The sequence below is a fragment of the Malania oleifera genome, chromosome 4 (genome assembly GCF_029873635.1).
Source record: "Malania oleifera isolate guangnan ecotype guangnan chromosome 4, ASM2987363v1, whole genome shotgun sequence".
Taxonomy (NCBI): domain Eukaryota; kingdom Viridiplantae; phylum Streptophyta; class Magnoliopsida; order Santalales; family Ximeniaceae; genus Malania; species Malania oleifera.
Window position 1 is genome coordinate 90,846,846 of NC_080420.1, and position 19,633 is coordinate 90,866,478.

Here is a 19,633-nt window from a genome sequence, read left to right on the forward strand (position 1 = left end):
CCAAGACCTCATAGCACATAAAAAAAATAAAGCTTTAGGCTATAAAAATTAAAACATTTGATGAAATAAAGCCAAAAATTTGACCTTTCCGCAAGCTTACCTCCTCGCGCATATTAGATCATCATCTTCGACCATCAAATAGAGTTTAAATGTACCAAATCAAGGATCTTAATGAGAGATTAAGATTAAAGACTTACATCGTAGCTTGACACTCTAAATCATTGAGTGCTAGCCTCCCAATTTTGGCATAGTCTCTTTCTTCTTTTCCTTTTTCTCTCCTTAGCTTGGGTGTGCAGCCCTTCCCTTGTGCTCATCGAACTCCCATTTTGCCTCCTCTTGTGTCTCCTTTGGCATGCCCTCTCTCTTCCTTCTTTTAGGAGTGAATGTACACTCCGTTTGCCTCCTCTTGTGTATTTTGCTTTGAACCCCAAGCCTCTTTATATAAAGCAATGAATTCCCTTTTTTCCTCTTCCAAAAATACCTCCTAACTTAAAATGAGGTTAATTTTAATGTCCAAAAAGGGGTTGTTTGGGCCCTACTTTTACCCTATTCACTTTCAATTCCAAATTAAAATAAGGATAAGCCTCTTTTCTTGATTAAGTGGGTGTCCAAATACAAAATTAAAATCTTAAATTACCTTGACTGCAAGATTTGCCCATTATAATGTAGGGAGAAAGAATTGAATTTTAGTTATTTGCTCTTGAACTTCTATTGACTCTTAAATTGCTTTTCTAATCCATAATTACTCCCAATTGTAGTTAAATTGACCTTGAGCAAAATAAGGTATCAACAGTGCTTATTTGGGAACACTTGTATATTGAACATAACTTCAAATTTTGAGGCAAAATCTAAATACAAATATGATTAACTTCTAAATATAAATGTTAAATTGTTTTTATTGTTTAGTAACTAATATTTGAATATCGGTAATATGATTTAAGAGATTTGGATATATTAGAAAAGAGAGAGCATTGTAAAGTTTGCATTTTTTAAGAAAAAGAAAATATCGGTCAAAACCTCTACACCAACCTACAACAAATCCATAATAGAAAGATTTCTTTTGAAAAGGAAATTCAACACCCATCAAAAAGTTCACTAAGGTTGCGTTTGAGAGTACGAATTTCAAACCTTAGATTTGGATTTGGTGAATTTGGAAAATTTTCAATACAATTTAGATTACATCTTATCTAAATTCAATACAACAACAACAACAAAACCAAACCTTAGTCCCACTAAGTGGTGTCGGTTATATGAATCCTTTTCCCCCAATTTATGCGATCATGGACAATTTTTTCTGATAGATTCAAAGATATTAAATCCTTACTCATTATCTCCTCCCAAGTTATTTTACGTCTATCCCTACCCCTTTTACTGCCCCCCACAGTAACTAAGTCACTCTTCCTTATAGGTGTACTATAAGGCCTACGTTGCAAGTGTCCATACCATCTGAGTCGTCCCTCTCTTACTTTATCTTCTGTAGGAGCTACACCTAACTTACCACGAATATGTTCATTCCTTAATTTATCTTTCAATGTTATACCACGCATCCATCTAAGCATTCTCATCTCGGCAACTTTTACATTTTGGATATTATGTTTCTTTGTTACCCAACATTTCAATCCATATAGCATAGTTGGTCTTATAGCTGTTTTATAAAACTTATCTTTCAATTTTAAGGGTATTATACGATCACATAGCACACTTGAAACACTTCTCCATTTTAACCAACCTGCTTTAACTCTATGCATTACATCATCTTCAATTTCTCCTTCAACTTGCATAATAGATCCAAGGTATCGAAATTCGTAAGTGCTTTTTATTTTTTCATCATCAAGTTTAACTTTGTCTCCAATATTTCTCCTATCATTACTAAAATTATATTTCATATATTCTATTTTATTTCTACTTATCCTAAAGCCTCTAGATTCCAAAGCTTTTCTCCATAATTCTAACTTAGCCTCTATTCCATCCCTAGTTTTGTCAATTAATACAATATCATCTGCAAACAACATACACCATGGAACCTCCTTTTGAATACTCTTAGTCAATTGGTCCATCACTAAAACAAAAAGATAAGGACTCAAAGCAGATCCTTGATGTACACCTATGGTAATTGGAAATTCTCTAATTTCTCCATCTATAGTCCTTACACTAGTCATTACTCCATCTTATATATCCTTAATGACATCGATATACCTACAACATATACCTTTTTTTTTCTAAAATCCATCATACAACTTCACTAGGTATCCTACCATATGTTTTCTCAAGGTCAATAAATATCATATGCAGGTCCCTCTTCTTTTCCCTAAACTTTTCCATTAATCTTTTTAAAAGATAAATAGCTTCTGTGATAGATCTCCTAGGCATAAAACCAAATTGATTTTCTGAGATCTTCGTTTCTAACCTTAATCTTTGTTCAACTACCCTTTCCCATTGTCTCATCGTATGACTTATAAGTTTAATTCCACAATATTTATTACAATTTTGAATATCTCCTTTATTTTTGTATATAAGTATTAAAGTGTTTTTCCTCCATTCATCTAGTATTTTCTTAGTTTTTACAATTGTATTAAATAAATTAGTTAACCACATACTTCCGTTATCACCTAAGCATTTCCAAACTTCAATTGAGATGTTATCTGGTCCCATAGCTTTCCCATTTTTTATCTTTTTAATGCAAACTTAACTTTGTTAACTCTAATTTTGCAAATAAATCTTATATTTTTAGTCTTTTCCTCGTTTGACAATTCTAAGTTTAAGTTTTCTATTTGATTTTTGTTAAACAACTTACTAAAGTAATTTCGCTATTTTTCTTTAATATTTTCGTCCTTAACCAAGACAATATCATCCTCACTATTTATATATTTCACATTTCCTAAGTCCTCTTCTTTTCTCTAACTTTAGCAAGTTTAAATATATTTCTTTCCCCTTATCTAAATTCAATGCAAATCCAAATTCAATGTTTCTCCAAATATTGGATAATTCAATTACTGAAATTTTAGACTAGTTAAAACCAAACCTTCATTTTGAAACAAACATGAGAAAATGTCTCACTACACCAAAAGTATGTTTAGCAAAGCTAGACAATCTAATATACATACATATATATACTAAAATTAGCTTATAGAATTATTACATATTTAATTTTATGATAAGTCATCGTTTGGGTTAAAATATGCTATTAAGACCCTCCATAAATCCTTATTGGTACAAATAAAAAGGCTAAGTAATCTAGATTACAATGCATATTAATTTAAAACTTAAAAAATATTACCGTTTATATGTCCTATACAAACAAGTTCCATGATCTCCGAATAATCGTCTAATTCTCACCTCTTCGCAACTTCCTCACTATGCAATTCTCCCTCTCAAATTCTTTGATTTTTCATTTTTTTAGGTTACATTTGGTTTGTAAAATAGTCATTCTTTGTGTAATAATTACTCCTTATATGTTTGTTGTTATTTTATCCACTATGTAATATAAAGAAAGACATTCCCAAAATATAAAAATTAATTGTTCTATCATTCTTAATTTATATAAAAATTCACATTGTTAGTTTGTTACTTGTTTTATATAACATGTAACTAAACATAATTAATTTATTCCTTAGCATAGGCATTTTGCGAAAGGACGTAATCTCATTCCCATTTCCTATTCTTCTGGATCCAATATTGATCCCTAATTTTCACACTCAATTTTTTTCCCTTAGTTCCACAAATCTTTTTCATATAACACTCACATGTTACATCAACACATTCTAGATAATTGCTTCTCATTTAGAAATTTAAAAAAAAATAAAATTTGAGACATCAAAGATTCATTTGGATCAAGAATTTTATTTTTAAAAAATAAGAAAGAAATTTCTATTACAATTTCAACACATCCCAGATAAATATATATATATATATATATATATATATATATATATATATATATATATATATATATATACATAGAAGAATTAAAGCAAGTGAACTAAACAACAATGGATGGAAGCGACTGTATGCACATAAAGCATTGGGAGACGAATCTCTTTATCCTATGCAATGAATATAACACTATAATTATCAACTGGCCTGCGGAAAATAAATAAGAATACACAAATTGGGAAAAATGTGATCAACACCACTTATAATAATTGATCCAACACAACTCCCTAATGATTGATCCTCCTTATATTATACGCTATTAATCCACAAAAATAAATATACAAAATGCTAACTAATGACTGATCCTCTCTTGTTCGTTGGAAGTGCTTCATTACATCTCCATGTCCTCCAAATCTGGTAGAGGAAAACGAAGAATTGCTGCAATCCCAGTAAGCTGCGCCAGTTCTGATTTTATACAATAATCATGGTGAGCCGAAACCATATCCAAAAAACAAAGAAAGTATAAACCCACAGCCCCCCTAGAGAGAGAGAGAGAGACTTACGTTCTCCTGACACATGCATGGATGAAAATATGTGGGCAGTACCCCCTGAATCCTTGACCGACTTGACCAAATTTATGTATTCTCGCCTTGTTGCTATATCAGAACTCCTGGAAGCCAAATTGAAACCCAAAAAGTTAAAAGTTTGAGACATCTGTATGCCAAATTTGAATGGCGCATGCCAAGAATTTACTGAGACATTTTATAGTAGTCGGGGGGGAAAGGACAAATCTAGGAAGGCCTGTGACTTAACATATTCTCTGACCACCATGATAAATGTAGAACTCTGTTTGTAACCTGCTGTCGCCTTCTTAATTGATTTTTTATCATTTCGTTATCATTCCACTACTTATTTCTATCATGCTTGACAAAAGAATAAATCTAACAAAAGACGTTTGACCATTAACTGAACTTAGTAGATGGTAACGCCCAACATTATCAGGTTTTGGTTTTGAGAGGTAGCTAAACCCTGATATATTTTCCTTGGATCAGGCTCCAAATATAACCATTTTGTTTCCTATTTTAATCCGTTGTCTCTACCTCGATCTTTCTTTAACCATACATATATAAGATTGGAAAGTGAAATATGCTTTGAAAGGAAAATATAATGAAGACTTTTATTTCTGAAGTTACAAAGATTAGTGTAGAGAAAAAGAATGAATCAATTGTATATTCAATTGTGTATTCTTTACATACTCGGGTCCCTATTTAACGTGTACGAGAACAAAATATGGAAAAACAGAAGAGAACACAACTTGCAGTTGAGATGTGTGTAATTTAGCTTCGGTGGGGGATCTCAATTTATAGCCTTTGGCTTGGGGCAAGATCTCATGGTAGGTGGTGGTAGCTCACCCACCATGGTAGGTGGCGGTGGCTCACCTACCATGGTAGGTAGCCGTCATTCACCAACCGTGGCCGTCGTTCACGTTGCTAACCGTCATTCACCAACCGTGGCCGTCGTTCACATTGCTGGCCATCATTCCACTCCCCCTCAAGTTGGATCATAGATATTGACCATATCCAACTTGTATGTGAAATCATCAAAACTTTGTCAAGGTAGTCCTTTGGTGAAGATGTCGGCTGTTTGTTCTTTGGTAGGAGCATAAGTCATTCAAATAGTTCCTTCTTCAACCTTTTCCTTGATAAAGTGTCTGTCCACTTCTACATGTTTAGTCCTATCAAGCTGGATTGGATTGAGAGAGATGTTAATGGTTGCTTTGTTATCACAGTAGAGTTTGATACGGAACTTTACCGTGACATGCAACTCCTCCAAGGGTTTCCGTAACCACAGTCCCTCACATATCCCTTGCACCACTACTCTAAACTCTGCTTCAACACTACTTCTGGCCATAACGTTCTGTTTTTTGCTTCTTCAAGTCACCAAGTTTCCCCATACAAAGGTGCAGTACCCGAAGTGGACCTTCTATCTTCTGCTGATCCGGCCCAATCAGCATTTATGAAGACTTCTATTTCTTTGCTTTCACATTTTCTTGAAGAATAGTCCTTTGCCCAGAGATCCCTTGAGATATCTAAGAATCTTGTACACTGCTTCTAGGTGACTTTCCCTTGGTGAATGCATGTGTTGACTCACCACACTTACTGCAAATGCGATGTCGGGTCTAGTGTGTGATAAGTAAATTAGTTTGCCAACTAATCTATGATACCTTTCTCGTTCAATAGGTTTTTCGATGTCTTCTCTTCTTTTTCCTGCTTCAATGGGGGTATCACTTGGTTTGCACCCAAGCATGCTGGTTTTAGTTAGGAGGTCTAGGACATACTTCCACTGAGAAACACTAATTCCCTAATTTGATCTAGCAACTTCCATCCCCAAAAAATACCGCACTTGTCCCAAATCTTTTACCTCAAACTCAGTGGCCAAGACTTTCTTCAACCTGTCCATCTCTGTTATGTTAGTCTCCAGATAGGATGATGTCATCGACATATACAATCAGAATTGTATTCTTCCCATCTTTTGACTGCCGGAAGAACATAGTATGGTCTGATTGTCCTTGCTGATATCCTTGGCTAATAATCACCTTTGTAAATCTATCAAACCAGGCTCTTGGAGACTGTTTGAGTCCATACAAGGACTTTTTGAGTTTGCATTCTTTGTTTTCTTCACCCCGTTTACAAAAGGCTGGTGGTATCGTCATGAAGACTTCTTCTTCTAGTTCGCCATTCAGAAAAGAATTCTTGATGTTAGGTTGCTGGAGTGGCCAATCCAAGTTGGCTGCCAAGGCTAGGAGAACTCGGATGATATTTAGTTTTGCCATGGGTGCAAAAGTCTTTGTGTAGTCAATGCCATAGGTTTGAGTAGACCCTTTTGCAACAAGGCGGGCTTTGTATCGTTCCACTATCCCATCAGCTTTGTATTTCACAGTGAACAGCCATTTGCAGCCCATTGGTTTCTTCCCTCTCGGTAGATTCATTACATCCCACGTTCCATTTTTTTCCAAGGCCCGCATTTCCTCCATAACCGCCTCTCTTCATTCAGGGATCTCAAGGGCTTCTTGAATATTCTTTGGAAGTTTTGTCCTATCAAGATTAGAGGTAAAAGTATGACACCTTGTAGACAAAGTATTGTAAGACATGAATTTGGAAATGGGATGGAGAGTACATGACCGAGTTTGTTTTTTGAGAGCAATGGGTAAATTGAGATCAGCCTGTGCAGGTTTATCAAAGGAGGGCTCAAGATTACTTGAAGACATTACCTGATTAGGAGTGGATGAAGACTCATGGTTGCTTGGATCTATAATCGATTCCGACTCTTTTGGTGCCTCAGGGATGAGATACTTCATGTCCTTTAATTTTGGCTTTCTTGAGTAGACAAGTATCTCCTTGTTATATTGTTTTCCTGCATCTCCCCCTAAATTCAAGTTTTCATCTGTATTTGGCAGCTTAGAAGCACTTTTCAAGACAGGCTCAGTGTTTGGGACATGCTGAGGTTCAGTAATAAAGGTATTGAAGTCCAAAACTTGAGCTTTTTTACTACTCAAAGTCTTCCCCTAAAGCGAGGGCTTTTGGGAGTAAGGAGTAGTTGCAAAGAAAGTAACATCAAGACTAACAACTACCCTTTTTGTTTTAGGATCATAACATTTGTACCCTTTTTGGGTAGGAGAATAGCCAAGAAAGACACACTTGAGGGCGCGTGGATCCAGTTTATGTCATTGATGTATATAGACAAAAGTAGTACAACCAAACACTTTAAGAAAGAGATTTGAGCTGAGACGAGAGTTTGGAAAAAATGCTTGGAATTTTTGAAGAGGTGAGGCAAAAGAGAGAACTCGACTAGGCATTCTATTAATGAGATATGTAGCTGTGAGAATGACATCACCCCAAAACATTTTTGGCATTGGTGGTAAACTCCAATGCATGAGCTACTTCAAGGATATGTCTGTTTTTTCGTTCAGCAACCCCATTTTGTTGGGGGGTGTCGACACAAAAACTTTGATGAATTATTCCATGTTCTTGGAGATAATTTCCCAGAATACGATTAAAATATTCTGTGCCATTATCTGTACGCATAATTTGAATTTTCGTGTGAAATTGTGTTTGAATCATTCCAAAATTGATAAACACAGAACGCACTTCAATTTGTCTTTCAACAAGTATACCCAACAAATACGAGTGTGGTCATCAATAAAAGTAACAAACTATTTTGTGTGGGTACGATAGAGAGTGCTAGATGGGCCCCATACATCACTGTGAATCATAGTAAATGGTGAGGTTGGTTTGTATTTGGACTTTGGGAAAGAAGTACGTTGGTGTTTTGCAATTTCACAAATCTCACATTGAAAATCAAATGATGTTTCATTCGAACAAATGGAAGGAAATAACTGTCTCAAATACTGGAAGTTGGGATGACCCATTCTAAAATGCCATAACAAAATATCACTATCCTTAGGAACAGATGCAGAATCACAGATAGCAATTTGACGTTGTTCACCCACATTAGCCTCCTCAAAGTAGTAGAGTCCCTCACACTCCTTAGTATTGCCAATCGTCTTCCCCGATGATAGGTCCTGAAAAACACAATGAGAGGGAAGAAATTTAGCAGAACAATTGGAATTCTTAGTTAACTGGCTAATGGATAGAAAGTTGCAGGATAAATTAGGAACATGAAGAACGGACTCCAGTGTGATGGAGTCAAAGAGTCGGATATTCTCCTTGCCTGTGACAGATGAGAGTGACCCATCTACAATTTTAACTTTCAAATTTCTAGCACAGGGTGAATATGATGAGAAAAGATGATAGACTTCGGTCATATGGTCAGAGGCACCAGAATCAATAATCCAAGGAGTTTTGGATCTAGAGGTTATACTCAAGGCTTGCAAAAAATTACTTCTTTGGGCTAAAGAACCTGAAGAAATATTTGTGGAAGACTGCCCGAAGTCTGAAGGTAGTGAACATCTTGTAGAGTTCTTCCAACTGCTTAGAGTTGAATGCACCGTTTGAATTGAAACAATTACTGCTTTTCTCCCCTTGAGGTCTCTCAGCTTGATTATCAATCGTGGCTTGGTAGCCTCGATTTTTGTTGCCTTTCCGTGGCTTCCAGTAGAAAATATGGGAAGCATTTTCAGCATCGGAGTATGTCTCACGCACAGCATCCCACATGTCATTTGCCATCGGGAGAAACAGGTACGTTTTGCCAATGGCTGGCTTCATAGAGTTTATCAAGCATGACGTTATCAAGGAGTTCTTAGACCGCCATTTCTAGGATGCCACTAAATCGGTAGGAGGTGGTCTTCGAGTCTCGCCAGTAAGAAAGCTAAGCTTTCCCTTACCGTCGATAACGAGCTTAATTGACTGTGCCCATTCTCTGTAATTCTTACCATTGAATTTTTCAACAGTAAGATGGAGTGGGGAATTCTCGAATACGCTGGCCAAGCCTATGGAGGAGGTCATCTTCGACTCTCCTTCCTGGGTTGCTGACTGGTTGGACTCATGGCCGTCTCCTTTTTGGGCAGCCATGGATTGCTTAGGGTTTTAGAGTAACCTGAGCTCTGATACCATCTAGAGAATGAGAATGAATCAATTGTATATTCAATTGTGTATTCTTTACATACTCGGGTCCTTATTTAACATAACATGTACATAGAGAATAAAATATGGAAAAACAGAAGAGGACACAACTTGCACAATTGCAGTTGAGATTTTTGTAGTTTAGCTTCGGTGGGGGGTCTCAATTTATAGCCTTTGGCTTGTGGCAAGATCTCATGGTAGATGGCTGTCATTCACCAACCGTGGCCGTCGTTCACACTGCTAGCCGTCATTCCACAATTAGCAAGGAGGGTCTAAAGATTGAATATCTCTTGTTCTAACTTCTAAGTAGGTCCGTGTGTCAAGATTTCACTGGGTCATGTATACAAAGGAGACTTGTGCCCTTCTGAAGGTAAGAGCTCTCCTTCAAGAAATCTCTCAGCCATAAGATGCCTTGGATTCCCCTTGTCCTACTATCTTAGCGAGTTTTTGAGATGGATACATTATTTACACAACCTTGTAAAAGAAAAAAGGTGCAAAAATTTAAGAGTGCTACGATAATATTAGAATATAATTATTCAAACAAAAAAAGTTCTTTGTAAAGAGTCATCCACCACTTGGTTTCAATCCATGGTCATGTAAATTCCCTCGTCCTCTATCATCGTTTCTATGTCGTCTTATATCCACACCTCAATGTAATCATCTTGCTGTTAGTGATAACATAATTCAGAAGAGATTTTCTGGATTTCGCTCTTTCTTATTGGAAAGAAAAAATCATTAGCTTTAATTACGTCAAAGCATTCTTCTATTTGTTGCCAAGAGTACAAAAATGTTTTTGAGTTCAAGTGGCAAAACAAAGTAGTTCTGCCATAGTGAATCCTTTTGAATCACCATGGCCCAAGCTTTATATGGATTTGAAATTGTTATTCCTGAATCACCAGTCCTCATAACTTTATGTTCTTGGATCATCTTTATTTTGAATTTGAACAAAATAATGAGCTGCTCTTAATTTTCCCCACTTGGTTCAACTAAGGCATTTTATGCTTAACTTTTTTCCATAGAATAGAAGAACAATTGCATTACAAGATTCACAACAAGGGCAAGTAGTCCTCCTGAAATAAGAAACCAAAAAGATCAAAGCCACCCAGTCACAGAGCACTCCAATAAGTCACCACCCAGATACAAACAAGAAGCAGAGAACCATAAAGAAGCAAAGAACCGTACTCCAAACCAAATCTGGTTCCATCACCCTCCCTAAAAATTCAAGAGTTATACTCCAACCATACTCTACATAAGAATTTTGCCTCACAACATGCAAAGTGCTTATCTTTGTAAGAAGGAACTTTTCAAAGAAGAAGGGAACACCCAATTTTCCCCCAAACATAAAAAAGTTTGCTCCAAATGCCCCAAGAAAATGGACAATGCAAAATTAAATGAGCATTCATGTTATAGCTTTGGATACAATGAAATCACACATTTGGAGAAAGATTTCAACAATCTCTTAACATAAAGCCAATCATTAGTATTACTCTTATATAGAATGGCAGATCAAGCCCTTATACGAGCAGGAGTTTTAGCATTTTAAATCAAGGAATATAAAGGAAAATGAGAATTGTTATGTTTGAGTTAAAGGATCGAAAATGGATTTGCAAGAAAACTCCCAAGGACCATCCAAAGCCCAAACTCTATAGTCTGAAAGAGGAATAAAAGAATCTATGGCGCTGAAAGTGTTGGCTAGCTCCATGGTTTCTCCTCTCACTCAAGTTCCTCCTGAAGAAAAAATTCCAAGAGACAATACCCCATTTAAATATCAAGTTTGAAAGAGGGGCACTATGACAATTCAAGAGGTTGTAAAGACAAGGAAAGGCAATACAAAAAGGATTCGTCTCAACTCTCAATCTATCTTAGTTTCCTACGGGAAGATCTGATCCCCTGTCAACTCTTCCAAAAAACACTTCACCACAGGCCTTTTAGATTTTTCATTTAGACCCCTAATATTCCAAGATATTAGCTGTATCGTCATATATCCAGCAAATAACTCCTGCTGCAAAGGTTGTAAAGACAAGGAAAGGCAATACAAAAAGGATTCGTCTCAACTCTCAATCTATCTTAGTTTCCTACGGGAAGATCTGATCCCCTGTCAACTCTTCCAAAAAACACTTCACCACAGGCCTTTTAGATTTTTCATTTAGACCCCTAATATTCCAAGATATTAGCTGTATCGTCATATATCCAGCAAATAACTCCTGCTGCAACCTGCTTCCTCTGAATCTGAAAAGCCTCCATTCCTTTCACAGTTCACCGAAAATTCCAATCTCTTTAGTTCCCTATTTTCTTTCTTCTTATTACTCATATCCTTTTGTGATTTTGTTTTGCCTTCCTCTCTCCTCTTTTTTCTCTATTTCATGGAAAAGCTTGTTTTTTCCTTGAATCCAACAGAAGAGACTCCAATAGCTTTGCTCACCATTTCAACTTTCTGGAATTGTCAAATCATGTCATGTTGGTTCATAGGTAGAAGCCCTTAGATTTGGTATTATACATTCTAATCCTAATTCATTGTTCAAATTTTAATTATCTCATCATGAATTAGAAGATTAATATGATATATTCTTACTTGAACAGGATTGTCAACAAGCACTATTTTTGTCAGTATATGAAAAATTAGTAGTATTATTATTACAAATTTCTACTCTGAATAGAGGAATCTTCTGCTCTTATATTATTTTTTTTATGGATTATTCCAGAATTTTGATGGGAAAGGTCCTTTTCTCCTTTTTTTTTTGTAAATTCTCCTTTTATCAATGAAATCTCTTCTTTTGTTATCAATATATATATATATAAATAAATAAATTTCTATCACCTAAGATAAATTTTTGGTGTTCTTGATGAAGAAATAAATAGCACTTGTAGAATTCGATACCTTGGATCTATTATGCATGCTAAAGGAGAAATTGAAGATGATGTAATGCGTAGAGTTAAAGCAGGTTGGGTAAAATAGAAAAGTGCTTCAAGTGTGCTTTGCGATCGTAGAATACCCTTAAAATTGAAAGGGAAGTTTTATAGGACAGCTATCAGACTAGCTATGCTATATGGATCGGAATGTTGGGTGACGAAGAAACATAATATCCAAAAAGTAAAAGTTGCCAAGATGAGAATGCTTAGATGGATGAGTGGTATAATATTGAAAGATAAATTAAGGAATGAACATATTCGTGGTAAGTTAGGTGTAGCTCCCATAGAAAATAAGATAAGGGAGGGACAACTCAGATGACATGGACACTTGCAACGTAGGCCACATAGTGCACCTGTGAGGAAGAGTGACTTAGTTACCATGGGGGGCAATAAAAGGGGTAGGGGTAGACCTAAAATAACTTGAGAGGAGATAGTGAGTAAGAATTTAATATCCTCAAATCTATCAAAAGAAATGGTCCATGATCGCATAAATTGGCGGAAAAGGATTCATATAGCCAACCCCACCTAGTGGGACTAAGGCTTGGTTTTGTTGTTGTTGTTGTTGAGTTTCTATTCTATATTCACTATGCATCCAAAGATCTTCTATCTACACTCAATCTGCCCCCCAACACTTTGCATTTGTGTATCTGGAGGAAGAGGGTCCTCCAATTATCGCAAATAATTTGATACCTTGATAGGCTTGGTAAATCAGGTTGTATAATTTTTATGTCCATCTCAGTTATTAATGACAACACTGTTTCCTATAATTGGGGTCAGGTTACCAAAACCTTCCATCTGTTCTCTTTATAATCATATGTGCGCAGGTTTGCCTTTCATTGGTCAAATTTTATGCTTTGGTACTACTTTCTGGTTAAGGGAGCTTAGTTCAGAAGTATTTTGTTGGGCTGCAATAGCAAGACCAAGATTGGTAGTAATGTAATAGAACATTGTATTGAACAGTCAAAATCATGTCCAACATGGTACTTTGTAAGCTGCTTCACTAAATGTAACAATCTATACACATCCTAGTTTGTATTGAGACACTCGGCTCAATATCAATTAGAAAACTAAGGGATTGGTTATGTGTTTGCACCTTACAAGTGGAAGAGTGTGACTGGATGGGACTAATCTACCTATTTATTCCAACTGGGATCATCCAAAAAAATTTTAACAACATTGTCCAAATTCCACTACATGGGTTTGGCTATATGAAATCACTTCCCCCATGAAACTTGATCTAGGAGATCTTCCAAAAATCTAAGTTCAACAAATTATTCATTGGTTCACTCTCTCTACAAAAAAAAAAAACATTCAACATCCTTAAGAAGACGTCTTCGCTCTTTTTTATGACTTTCAATTGAGAGACAAGATATGAACTATGCTAGGTCCTGAACGAGGGAGGAAGCAAAATGCTTCCAGTGACAGGACATTAAGGGGTTCTCTCTTTATACTTAAGTCACATGTAAGAAAATCTCGCTTACTTCTCCAGCCCATATCATAATATTGTTATTCATTAGTTAATTATGAAAAATAATTGTAACAGTGTAAAGATCAATGCTTCACCAAGTATGTAGTTAGAAAGCAACACAAGGAGTGTAACATAAAGATAGAAACAGTGCAAATTTATTCAAGAAAACAATGCTACAAAGCAGTTTTGTTTGCTATTTAAAGCTAAAACATAAAGTAAATAAAATTTATGTACACTTGCATATGAGAAGAAATTGAGACGCAAAGTAATTCATGAGTCTGCAAAACATAACTTAATAATAAAAAAACTAGAAAATATAAGCAATTGATACTTGCTAAGGTACAATATGTGAATAGGCCTTGAGAAACTGAATCTACCAATTAAATGCTCTAAATTCATTCTTAAATTATAGGTACTTGTTGCCTCAGTAAAGTTGCACAAAGCAAAGCAATGCAACCCTCGTGATTCTGACCTGAAGAGATCATCAGTGATAAGTAGCGTTTGGACAGCCAATCGTTCATGGGCTACCTCAACATGCTTCGGTCCATAGCATGCTCGGGCTGGATCCTAAACAAACAAAAAAATGACACAATAAGAACATAAAGAGTAGACTGGAAAAAGTAAAATCTCAACCAAAAATATTTCACAATCACCACAAAAAATTAACCAAAATAGAAGCTTTTACTTAATCACAAAAATAAAAAGGAAAAAAACAAGGAAAATACCAGGGATCAAAAGCTGAAAAAACAATATGAGAAACTTTATTTGTTTTGTGTGTATATGTTAGCGTGAGTGTTGGGATTTTCATTTGCTTTGATTCCCCTTGAAGAACAATTTTGTTCAAGATCATATCATTCATATTTAATACGGTAGTCCATTCAAACAAATTTTCTGCCCAAATCGTATTTCAAGTAATTGAAAAAAAAAACACAATACAATAAATTTAAATAAGAAAATGGGAATGAGGTGGAAATTTGGATAATAAGGTGGCATTTTTATAATTATTCTGAAAAATTTGAAGTGAAAAATCAAACTATTTCCACAAGCAAATAGTGCCAAAGATGTTTACTCATTCATTTCATAAAATGTTGTAAAATTGGAAAAAATCAGCCAATTTTTTTTTTTTTTGTAAATTTTTGGAAAATTACAATGGAATCCACAACAAAACGGAACCTTACTTTTGATGTAGTGAAGGGAGGATTTTATCCTCCATGTTTTTTTTTTTCCTTGTTGTACATTCTGCCTCTCTAATAAAATTTCTTTGTCTATTAAAAAAAAAAAAAAAAAAATCAAGTTAGATTTGACTAGAAAATTTAACTACATGTTTGTATGAAAGAAATGTTCTAATAAGAGTTGATGTCTAAAACTCTTGAACATCAACCTTCCCAAAATAATTAAGAGTTGCATCTTAGACCATGAAAATAATTTGAACTTTGTAATGTTATAACTATCTCTTAGCATTATTTACTCAATGAATTCGATTTTTTTTAATAGCTAAGTAGTTTACAAATAGTGTGTGTGTGTGTGTGTGTTTGTGCGTGTGAAGTTTCTCTGTAATTTTCTTAATTTATTATTTTTTAAAATATACGTAATTTATTACATATTCTATGTTGTTTTGTAATCAAGTTAGGGATGGGGTATTTGATTAGGTTTAAATAATTTTCTATTTGACTTTTGACTTTATTTATTATTTGGGTGCCTTGGGTACCTATACAAGAGCATTATTAGAGTTGTAATGGGAGGTAATTTCTTGGAATCGAATTTCATTGTTGTGCATCATTTGCCCTAGGATTTATCCTTCCCAGCTATATTCTTGTCTCTCTTCCCATGGCTGTGTTAAATCATGACTGCCAGTAATCATTACTGGTAATAAATTAACCCACTCCAAATCAATATGATAATCTGCTATACATGTATAAGTCTGAATACAGCTAATCATAAAGGAACATCTGCTTGCTTGTATGGTACCATGATATTAATCAGAATCCTATTAATTTCATCAACCAAGTAATTATGATTTATTTTCACACAGACAATAATTAAGGTTTGAGCTCATGCATGGACTATCATACATACAACAAATTTATTTAGTATGGCTAGTTTTACACCAATTAGTTTAGCATCAATGCCTGAAGGTTTGTGACATGATACAAAAACAAATATACAAAAAATAATCTATATATGTTAAGGATAGAACCTCACATTTGATAGCATGTTGAAGAAATCCTTCAAAGCCCGGACCTAATTCAAGTGGACAGGACAAGGGCTGAAAATTATTATTTGAAGAATAGATTGGTTCCAATGTGCTCATACTAACAGTGAGAGCTAGCAAAAGAAACCACGAGAATCTCTATAAACAAAATGAAAATGAAAGGTGTTGAAAATGACAACCAAGTTCCATAGTCTACTTTACCTCCTTCGCTGCTTTTGTATCTTTTATCATTTTCATGACAAATGGGGCATCCAAAACCTCTTTCAAACTATGCCTGCGTAAAGAAATATCAGGTGACAATTAGGACTTAGTTATAACAAAATTTAAAGGATAATATGCAAAAGAAAGCCATAACTCTGCATTTAAGGGAGGAATGGCTACTCGCTGCTCAATCTCTCTCTCTCTCTCTCTCTCTCTCTCCTTTCTAGATTTCTCTTGTTCATCTTGACATAAATAAGTAAGGAAGTGAGCTTCCTCAACTCAGTGCAGACCGAAAAGAAGTCGTTCAATCTGCAACTGGAAAAGGCTGAGGTAGGGGGTTACGCTCATCTGGAGGATAAAACCCACAATCACAGCTGACAGAATAGAATTCCCCTGTTGGCTGTTAGATGGGTATGCAAGTACTTGCATTCTCTCATGTCAAAATTGGAAAACAGCATTAGTTACAGAAAGTTTGCAAGGCAATGGTTTGGGTGGGCTATTAAAGCAAATCAGAAGGTCATTTTTATGAACAAATGGTCAGGGTTATGCAATTTTCATTCATGGTCCATAAGGGGAGAGTTGGAAGAGGTTTTCACAAGAGTTGCAGGCGATTGTGAGTTTGGAAAAGATGATTAAAATTGTGGCTCAATCTTCAGGCAATCATGACTGCCGGAGTTGGAAGCAGGTACTATCCAGTTGTTTTAAGGACCGGTGTTTTAAAAGGTGAAGCCGTAAGGTGAGGTGTTTTACCCCTAGCAAGGTGAGGCGTAAGCCTCAAGGTGTTGAGGCATGAGCCTTTCGGGAATTTAATTTTTACATAAAAATAAATGAATATGAATTTTATTTAAATTAAAATAAAGCATGTTCTTTAAATTTCACCCGTAAGAGTCGCTTAAAAGTCTAAACTCAAGCTGGCTGTGAGGATATTGGCCATTGAATTAAAAGAGTTAAAAGAGTTTGACTCAGTCACAACTCTCTCTCTCTCGCCTCTCTCTCTGAAGTGAGGTAAGTCTGAAGATAGAAGCTTCTGCATGAAGATCTGAAGCAGCTGAGGGTCGAACAGAGAGGCTTCTGCGTGAATATCTGAAGAAGCTGAGTGTGGAAAAACAGAATTTGGTCCTAGACGTGGGAAAGAGATTGCCAGAGAAGACGAGGGTACAGATTTGCAAAAGATCTGAGGATGGTCGATGATTGAAGCAGGTCGAGAGAGAGAGAGCCATGGTGGTTGATTGGCTGAAGAGAGACAACCCAGTCATGCTGATTTTGAATGAAACCCTAACCTTTTAACTTTGATTTTTAATCACTTCATATGACGAAGGCCAAAGGGCATCCCTCCCCTTCCCCCAACAACGTCTACAAACTTAGAATCTGCAGATAGGCCAACCTCCAAAGTTTTTTCTTCGTTTTTAGCTTTCTTTTTTGAGCACTCCTTGTCCTTTTTTGCTTGTATATACTCTTCCAATATTAATCTATCTTCTTTTTTATCTAAGAAGAAGAAGAAGAAGAAGCGTGCAGAAAATATGATGACAATACTTATATCCTGACGTTGTATGCGCAAGAATTATCTTTGACTTGTTCTCAAGAATTGTTCTCAACGGTTTTCTTTCTGCCTCTAACAATAAGTGACGATGAAACTGATCCTGTATGGCATAAGAAAACAAACTTGTAAACCATTCTTCTTGAGGAAAAATTTGTGCTTAGCGGTATATTACTAATCTCTGACTAAAGAAAAAGCAAAAACTTAAATCAGTTGATTGTAGACCTTTGTGAAACCAGGACTGGCGATCACAACACACTGCACAGCATCGAAGTCAACATGTTTCAGGAAAGCCTAGAAATTATGGAAAAATCAGTTAGCATTGTGTAACCTAGTTGAAATTTAAAGCACAGCACAAATCAGAATGGATAAAACCTGAGTTTAGCAACTCAAACTGACATTTACCTGTAGAACATTCTCAAAGAACTTATTCAAAGCCTGTTAAAAAATTCAAAGAGTTAAATTATTAAGTTCCTAGAGAGACTCCATTGCCATTGTACATACATGGGAATTTACAAATAAACTTGAATTGGAGTAATATCAAGCAACTTACTGACTCATAACCAGCAATAGCAGGACCATGCTTGCGAGGTATTGAAGTTTCAATTCGCGAATGAACATTCGTCACACTGCTGAAATATTAACCACAAAACAATTCAAGAAAGTAGATCATTATTACAAAAAAAAATAATGACAACAATCGCAAGAATAATAAACAGTAACAATAATATTAACAATAACAATGATATTAATTTTGTTGTTGTTGTTGTTATTACAATTGCTCCTAGAAGATAACAAGAAAATCCAAACAAAAATAGCATTCATAATTGTTAGTACTATTAAAAATGTAAATATATTATGATAAACAAAAAAAGAATTTTTTTCCCAGAAAAGATAATGTTGAATTGAAGTATGTATTTGACAGTTTCAAAAATTGAATAACTTATTATTGGGTGATTTTTGAAAAATGACTTATTTTTCATCCCAGTATAACCACCATTGAAATATACAAAATGTTGGGAAGGAATAGAAACTGTGATTCCTTCAACCATTTGTGTTGCTAGCTAAACACAGTAGTTGCACTTGGAAAGCTAAAATTCCTCTAATATTGAGGCTTTTACCTGGACTATATATATATTTTTTTTATGAACAAAGAAAATCTATTAGAGAGGACAAAATGTACAAGAAGAATAAAACAAAAGGGAAAACAGGGATAATTGAGGATAGTTGGTATTGGATCTGCGTTAGCTCTGGTAATTTTACTTTCCTTTCTGCTTGGGATAGTATCAGAGAGAAAGCAACTTGTTGACTGGTCATCCATTTTATGGTCTAAGCATAGTGTGCCAAAACACAGTTTTTGTGGCATCGCTTGCTATGCTAAATAGACTTAACACAATGGATAGAGTGGCTAAATGGGAAAGGAATATTGACTGTGTATGTAGAATTTGTGGATTGCACCCTGAAACCAGAGATCACTTATTTTTTGATTGTCAAAGACTGAGACAAGCTTATATGACAGCTTTATTGAATCTGAATTTGAACACAATTCCTGTCAATTGGAATGATAGTTTAACTTACATTTCTGGTTTGAGGAATAATGGTCTTGAGGAAAAATATGAATTCTTCTGGTCTGCTGCCATATACTATCCTTGGAGAACCGAGAATGATTTGCTCATTGAAGGAAAAGATTTTGATCATATGATCATAGCTAGTCATATTTCATCTTCAGTTAAAATCAGTTTGAAATAGATCTGATTTTCTGAAAGTTTAAACAATCTGCTGGAGTTATTCTTTTGGCTGTGTTGAAGTTTGGACTGGAGGCTGGATTTAGGACTGAAGTGTTGGTTTTG

The 19,633-nt window shown here is 35.3% G+C and overlaps 1 protein-coding gene across 1 annotated transcript in view; it reads right to left on the bottom strand.

Annotated features, from left to right (window-relative positions):
* Positions 1-3,990: 3,990 nt before the first annotated feature.
* LOC131152953 (protein PELOTA 1-like) overlaps positions 3,991-19,633 on the bottom strand; it is a 33,031-nt gene continuing 17,388 nt past the window's right edge. The window contains exons 8-16 of the mRNA XM_058104923.1: positions 18,337-18,412; positions 18,189-18,221; positions 18,009-18,077; positions 17,780-17,886; positions 16,247-16,319; positions 16,036-16,074; positions 14,306-14,400; positions 4,437-4,543; positions 3,991-4,338 (exon numbers count right to left, since the gene is read on the bottom strand). Of these exons, the coding sequence (XP_057960906.1) occupies positions 4,265-4,338; positions 4,437-4,543; positions 14,306-14,400; positions 16,036-16,074; positions 16,247-16,319; positions 17,780-17,886; positions 18,009-18,077; positions 18,189-18,221; positions 18,337-18,412 (673 nt within the window). The 3' untranslated portion in view covers positions 3,991-4,264. The remainder of the gene's footprint in view (positions 4,339-4,436; positions 4,544-14,305; positions 14,401-16,035; positions 16,075-16,246; positions 16,320-17,779; positions 17,887-18,008; positions 18,078-18,188; positions 18,222-18,336; positions 18,413-19,633) is intronic.